The sequence below is a fragment of the Vidua chalybeata genome, chromosome 7 (assembly GCF_026979565.1).
Source record: "Vidua chalybeata isolate OUT-0048 chromosome 7, bVidCha1 merged haplotype, whole genome shotgun sequence".
Classification (NCBI taxonomy): Eukaryota; Metazoa; Chordata; class Aves; order Passeriformes; family Viduidae; genus Vidua; species Vidua chalybeata.
The window spans coordinates 16,373,333-16,381,078 of NC_071536.1; the positions used below are offsets into that span (position 1 = coordinate 16,373,333).

The window sequence follows — 7,746 nt, forward strand, 5'->3', positions numbered from 1 at the left end:
CTGTAAGCCACCTACTTATCCTTCCTCAATAGCCTTTAAACTTCAATTTACACAGTATAAAAATATAGGAGATAAGAAAAAGAGAGGCTGAAAAATTTTTAATCCTTTTTTTTTTTTACATGAAATATTATTCTACTATGGGAAAAAAGTTTTTATGTAATCACTTCATTTTCAATTTCAGGGTAAAGTATTTAATACAAACAGGAACACAGAATGTCAAAACAGCAAATAGCATTACTAAGGCACAGTTATCTGTCTAATAAATTTGTATATTTTGCATGTGGATAATCCTGATCAGACATTACTGTCTGGAAAACAGAAGCCTCCACATCATACCTGCCATCACCCTCCCTCTTCACCCTTGTGCTTTTCCTCACCACTGAAGAAATTAAAATAAAATCATGCTTCTCTTTCTTCTCCCCCATTTGTCTCCCAGAAATCCCAAATGACACTTCAGAAGAGTTGCACTTGTTCCTTACAGATTTGTGTGTGTTGCACTTTGAGTTTTTGTATTCTGAAGGAAAGTGAGACATGCTTATGTAGGACATATATGCATGAGGGAAAAAAATGAGACAAGAGGAATGCAAAAGTGACCGTGTTCTGAAAACACCACCTTAAATTATCTGTCATAATTTGCATGGGTAATTAAGCTTTTATGAGAGCAATTTCCCTGGTTTTGTAATAGAAAATAGCTACAGGGACCATTTCTAATCAAACTGACATATTTTTAAAAAATAAATCTTTCTTCATAGCCCACATCTGAACTTCAGCATTCTCCATGCAACCTGTAAAAACTCGTAGAGGTAACTGAGATAGCAGTGTTTATGGAGCTCAGAGAACATGTACACACAGCACCCTGGGACAGCCTGGTATGAATGCTATCACTGCCTCTCCTTGACTGCTCCAGACCATTTTATTTCTTCAAAGCTTTAAGGCCAAGTCTTTCTTATGAAGAGGCAGCATTTCCAGGTCTGTGCTCTGGATCTTGTCTCTACACCACTAGGGTATCACCAAGGGCAGGAGCACTCATGATCCAAGCACGGACTGCAGAGGCCCATCCTGTGCACATGGACAGATGTACTTCTTCTGTTTGCTGTCTATCTCTTGGGTAAATTCTAGGCAGAAAGACAGGCACAACATGAAGGACATCTGCTGTGTGCCTGCAGGCTAGCTTCACACACACACACAGCCAGCCTGATGCACCCAGGTGTACTGGGATCCTGGGCATGTGCTGCTGCCAGTGTACACCAGCAGCCTTCCACAAGGATTCCCAGCACTGCAGAATGTCTCATACTTTCAATGCACCCACCAGCATCAGTACTTGGGCGTCTGCCTCACACCTGGAATCAAGCTGTACCTACTCCCTCCCAGTCTCACTTGCAGGGGTTCCCATCCCATCCCCAGACAAACCTGTAGTCCAGAGAGCTCTACTTTGTAAGTTTAGCCAGCTTCTGATTGTGTCTAGTGTAGATGTTCACTCTCCAATCTTATCACTTAAATTCTAAAAATCTTACTGGTCTGAAACTTATGATTTCATTTTTTAAAAGTGCTGTGGCATTGAACCTAAGATAACATTCACATGAGTATTATACAGCTTGAAAAGTTATATTGCTTCAGACATTTTGTCAGATGCTGAAGTAAGACCCACTACCTTCTAAAGCTAAGGAAAATTTTCACACTCTATCAAGGGCACAAGAAAAAAAATGTAGAGTAGCAGCAACTAATCAATTTAAAGAATAATTGCATGTTTTTGTTAACAATTTTGCCATTTCATTCTTTGGCTCCCTCAGAACATTTGCTTGCTCCAGTGAGTTGTTGCCTTTAGAGTACTCAACACTTCCTGCTCTAATCCTGCTTCAATAGTTTTATGCAAAGAGAGTTAATTAGGAAAGCAAGCAAAAGAGAATTACATCACTGTAACAACAGTACTTGGCATTTAATAGCCTCTTTAGTTTGAAACTCTCATAAAGATTAATAATTATTATTAAAATAATTCTCACAAACTACTGCAAAATAAAAAGGCTTCTAAAAGTCTATGCTTTGCTAAAGAGCAAAGCTAGGACTATGGCTGCATGTTCTCAGGTCTGTACTATGTCTAACAGACTGTCCATCCTTGCCTTTCTTTTTTTGAAGTCACAGAGAGACAGGAACAAGTGGAATTTACAGGTAACCAACAAGAATATTTTTCCCAGAAGTCACATCAGGCTGACAGCCAGGAGCAACCATGTAGGCTGCTACCCATTTTCAGAATTAAAAGGTAAATAAACATGCTCAGACACCTCTTGCACATGGAATACATTAGGTTATGTCACATTGCAATCTTGTACGAGCAGTACTGTCTAAGCATCTCCAAAATGGTGATACCCACCTTAGGAAATACCACTTGCAGGAGACCACTTGGACAATTAAAATACAGTGGTTGCAAAAAGCTAAGTAGGCATTTTCCAGTGCAGACCTTTAGGCAATACCAGAGTCTTGGAATCACGCTCTGCATTTAAATTTCATGGCTAGGTAAATATTTTCAGTCCTTTGTGAATCCCTTGTGTACACCCCTTCTATTAGTCAATACTGCTTGTGCAGAAGGGAAAAAAATCCTCAACCCAAAACAAACAACAAGCCGTATTAAAACCTGAAAAGCAGATCTCTGCTCTGGCAAATCTTTTTTCCTCTTCCTTTAAAGCCCCCACCTTTCACTCTTTACATATGGCTAAAAGACAACAGACATTTGAAATATGAAAGCTCTCCAGGTAGAGAGGTGACAACACAAGGCTAAATGCAATAGTACTAAAAGCTTTTCTTCTTTTGAGATTCATATAGGGAAAGAACCAAGGATTTGTTGAAAAAGCAAATTGGTAAAGAAAAACACAAAAAGAGTGAGAGAATGTTGATCTCCCCCATAAAAGACCAAAAGGAAAATTAAGACATTAGAAGAGAACTCACACTTAAAATACAAAACATTGCTATATCCATTTTTACATCATGTATTAGCTAGCCTTTAGGTGGTAAAAATTCAAAATCTCCCCTTTGTTCAGTTTCAATATTATTGCTCTACTTCTGTATGGAGAGTTTAGTAGCCTGAGGTCAGGCTCCAATTTGCCAAACTGCACATTATTAACCCTATGATGTATTTATTTCTTTCTTCTCAGCACAATATTACAACCACACATTGCAGAGAATATATAATGTATTACAGTCTGCCTTATGAGCTGCATACTTAGTCAAGAAATAAAATACAGAATATTCATAAAGAACTTATGCCCAAAAAACTGAATGAAAAGATATGATTTTATCATATTCAGCTGTACTTCTAAGAGTTGTTAGGTTTCCTCCATTTTGCTCTGCAGCAGTATATAGCCAGAGTTTTCAGAGTTTCCTAAGGGATGAAACACAAGAATCTAGCTTGTCAGTATGGCCCACAAAAAAGGCTATCAGAATTTAACTTTTTATGCTACCTTTTGCACGAAGACTCTTATTGACAGTGTGACAGGTTTCATGCTCTGCAACAGTTCCACAGTAGGAAAAACTGTTGCTTCTCCCTTCTGAAGTATTCCTTATCATAGGTACCACAACTGCCTTGCCATCCTGTCCAACTCAGGGGTTAAACAAAACGGGTTCTTTCTGGGTCTTCTACTGTCTAATCATCCAAATTAAACACACTTTAATGAAAATGAGTAAGAAAAATCTGAAACTGGTTTTTTAGTTATCGTTGGCTTCATTAGTCTATTAATTTATATATTAGTCATGGAGCCTGCAAATTGGCAATGTCAAAGCTTTTGCTGACTGCTAATTCTCTTATGTGATGTATATTGTACAAATAAAAAAGATACATTAAAGTGCCAGCAATATATATAGCACGACATTTTCCACTCTCCCTAAAATGATTTATCATAGTCATGTTCACACTCATTCAGCCTCCTGTACTACAATTCATTGGGAAATTGTTCCATAATTGCTGGTATGACTTTGACAAGAATTATATGATGAGAAGGTTTCAATCATTAACCATCTAGAAATATCCAGTGTTATCCTCACATGTGACAATAAAAGCTTCATTGGCACTTCATCCAGCCACATCACTTTTCATATTCATTTATATTACCAATTTAGGAAGGGTGCTTTTTCACTGGCTGCTCTGAAGAGTCCAAGGAGGCATCAAGACAGAATTTTAAAGCCTTTTCAAAGTAAAATCCAACAGCCCCTGAACCAAAATTCCCTACCTCCTAGCTATCTTTGTGTTTGGGCAAAAGCCAATGAAAACCAAAACATATAAAAATAATACTACAAGCAAGGAAAGAAATTAAAATACAGTTGCTACAGTGGACGGTGGGATGAAATGTATGTTTTACTGCATCTGCATGCAGAGAGGAAGTGTGCATGCTCCTTTCCCTGGGTACAGCACCACTGCAGTTCATGCTGCATTGCATGCTGCAGCTCCATTTCTTTCTGCAGAAGGAATTGCTCACCCATTCATTCTCCTGCTTTAACACTGAAAGAACTGAGGCAAAAAAAAAAACACCTCGGAGTAGCCCTTCCAGCCCACATTTACATGCCTAAGTACTCATTAAGCATCATCACATTTTATGGGATCCTCTGGATGCATCACACCATCAACCTTTATAGCATTATTTTAAAATCATGCTTCACGTTTCCGTGATCAAATATGGACTTAAAGTTAAGCACCCATTTCATTCTGATGACAGGTATACCTTGCTCTGTACCGTTGCTAGGGTAACAGATGTGGTAGCCATTAGCTTTATGGTAAAATGTATTCCCAGGAGGTTTTTGTGGGTTTGTTTTGTTTAGTTTTGTTTGTTTGTTTGTTTTTGTTTTTTTATTCCTAGTTGCATGGTTGTGTCAAATTAATTACAAAGAAAACTCAAAGAATATGCTCTTAGCTGAGACCAGCAGCTCCTGTAAGCCTTACATTTACCTTCTTCAGGCTTAAATGTAGGAGATAAAACACACAGATGCTTTAAACAAATGATATCAAAATTCTTGCTCCAGATGGAACTAATGAAAAATTAAAAGGTTATATCCTAACCAAGACTTAATTAACTAACTACAGCTATCCAAAGTCCAGTACACTGTGAAAGGGAAAATATTTATCACCTGTGAGAAAATACTTTTTGGATCTACTTAAGCAATCAAAACTATTTAAAAATTCCATACATATTTCCTGCCTGTTATTGAGCATACATCAGAATTCTTCTCCTGATTTAACATTTAAAAAGTACCTTGTGGTGAGACTATTTACATTCAAACCAGTAAATTTTAGAGTTTTCATTAAAAACTCTTGGGTTTCAAAATTTTCTTAAGAGTTAAGGGAAGAAACTTCCTCAGCAGCAGCTGAGAAAACAGTATCAGAACTGCCATACAAGTAGCTGGGAAAATATTCCTAAGCCAATGATTTTTATTTGAATTTTTTTAAAATTACTTGCCTCTTTTTCATGGACCACAGTTTTAAAATACAATTCTGTTCTAAACAAATTTTTCTATATCAACCTTTGTATTTGTAAAATATATGTGTAAGAACTTTTCTGAAATCTAGTAGAGAGCTTTGATATTTTCTGAAGTGCTCCCACTGATATTATGGCCACACTGTACACCCAGCCCTCAAAAAAACCCCACAGGAAAGCTCAAGTTGACTTGAGAGGAATTAATACAGTCTTCATCTCAAAGAGATCCTGGATAATTACATCCACACAAACAAGAGTCTCTTTAAAATGGAAGCCTAACATAACCGGATTAGTACTCTATGAGGTAGTACAATCAGTGTTAATTTGTAGTGAAACAAATAATGTTTAAAACATTAGGTGCTTGCAGAAAGGATTAACAATATGGTATTTAAATTGAATTACCACTTTCAAAAACAATAATGTATCTCTGTTGTTGGATTTACAAAAAGAGGTATTCACAGATGACACAAAACTACTTTAGGCAACTGTAGGCTCATGCTGCCAAAGAAACCACTTCCCAAAAGACTCCAGGGCATGTTTCCTACGTGTCCATGAAATTATGTACTTCCTGTTCCAGTGCTGTACACAGTGCCCATGTTGTTTCTAAATCTTTTTCAAGCCACTTTAGGAAGTGGAAAAAGTAAATTCAAAAAAATCAACAATTTTTGTCTGTAGTGCTATCATCCAATGCTGTAAGCAAGCAAATCTAGAGCTAACAAGAACAGCCACATTACAGGAATAAATCTATCATCCCACCATATGGTACCAACAACTAGAGTATTTCCTTACCTGCCTCCTGTCTCTCTGAGACGATGAGGAGGAGGAGGCACTTCTATGTGATGGAGTGGATGTTTTGTGAGCTGGAGATATACTCTTCTCCTCTGAACTCATCTTTGCAGCAAACTTGTATTAATGATCTTGTGCTCTTATCACTCATGGACAAAAAGGCAGGGGATATTCTTCTGCATCCTTCTGTTTCACAGTTTATGGACAGCCAAAGAGGAAGTCAGTCTCAGCTAAACTCCACCTTAATAAAGAAAAATGTGGGAGAAAGAGTGAATGAACATACCCTCGCTCCAAAGTAGCTCTGCAGCAAAGAAATCTGTTGACTATTTAGTACAACACATCTCCCACTCTTTTACTCCCCTTCCCAACAACTACCCAGCACAAATACAAATGCATTGTTCTGCATTCTCACAGAAGATTAAAGTGGTATTGTTTAAAAAAACCCTAAGGAAAGGCTTAAGCAATTTACAGTAATTCTCAGGCAAAGTATAAAAACCCTTGATAAGGGGGTATTATCCTGCATAATATCATTACATTATCAAGTAACTCCTCAGGCCTTCCCTTCCCTGTAGCACAGATACCACTGAACACCCCATTATAAACAGTACCTCGTAAAAATCCTGCAGTTAGCTCAAGAACTCTGCAAGTATTTTAAAAAGCAGGTGCCTCTCTCAAAGGTGGTACCCTCACCTGCAATATCAAAGGCTTCACTGAGGCAGGGGGGTAATTTGGCTGCTGGCCAGGGCTCACCACCCCAGTGCAGGGGGTGTTCCCTTTTCTGTTTACTCAGCCACTGCTAGGTACGCTGCTGCTTTACAAATAGCGGGAAATTTCTCTCACTACTCTCCACCAAAACCTTTAATTTCCACCCACAAACAGAAAAACAGATACTTAGAGCAGCACAGAGGATATTTGTGTCAATAAATAGTCAAACACTACCTGTCAAACCCTATCAAAATGCTGCAAGTACATCATGACAGTTCAGGAATGGAGCTACACTTCACGTTTTACAGATCACCCTGATCTTCCTTCAGCTAACTGATACAGAGTCTGATCTCCCATTAACCTTGGATAAAATTGTTCCCTGAATGAGATGTTAGCTTCAGGCAGATGACATATCTTCTCCACTGCCCTCCTAATTTTGAAATAGTGCCCTTCCACATTCACTGTGCTGACAGCACACCAAGGCTCAGCACAGCACAGCTAGCTGCAGATGGGTGTGGAGAAAGGTGCTGTCCTGCATCATGTTAAATCAGATCAGGGCAAACATACATTAACACTCAGACATGACTGCACACTCAAGAAATGATGCCATATTGAAGACAAAACTCTAGCTTCTCCAAACTACAACTGATAACCATGGAAGAATATCATCCTGAGCCCAGATACTCACACAGAGGCAGCTAAATAATTATTTACATAGTGCCACCAGCTTCTGAATACTGCACCCTAAGAAAAATGCTCCTGCTGGAGCCAAGATCTGTGATTACTCAAAACCTTTTCT

General features: G+C 38.3%; 1 protein-coding gene across 4 annotated transcripts in view; it reads right to left on the reverse strand.

Moving 5' to 3' along the window:
• Positions 1-6,347, reverse strand: part of OSBPL6 (oxysterol binding protein like 6) — a 46,728-nt gene extending 40,381 nt beyond the window's left edge. For all 4 annotated transcript variants that reach the window (XM_053948240.1, XM_053948242.1, XM_053948239.1 and 1 more), the window contains exon 1: positions 6,246-6,347. In XM_053948240.1, the coding sequence (XP_053804215.1) occupies positions 6,246-6,347 (102 nt within the window). The remainder of the gene's footprint in view (positions 1-6,245) is intronic.
• Positions 6,348-7,746: the final 1,399 nt, after the last annotated feature.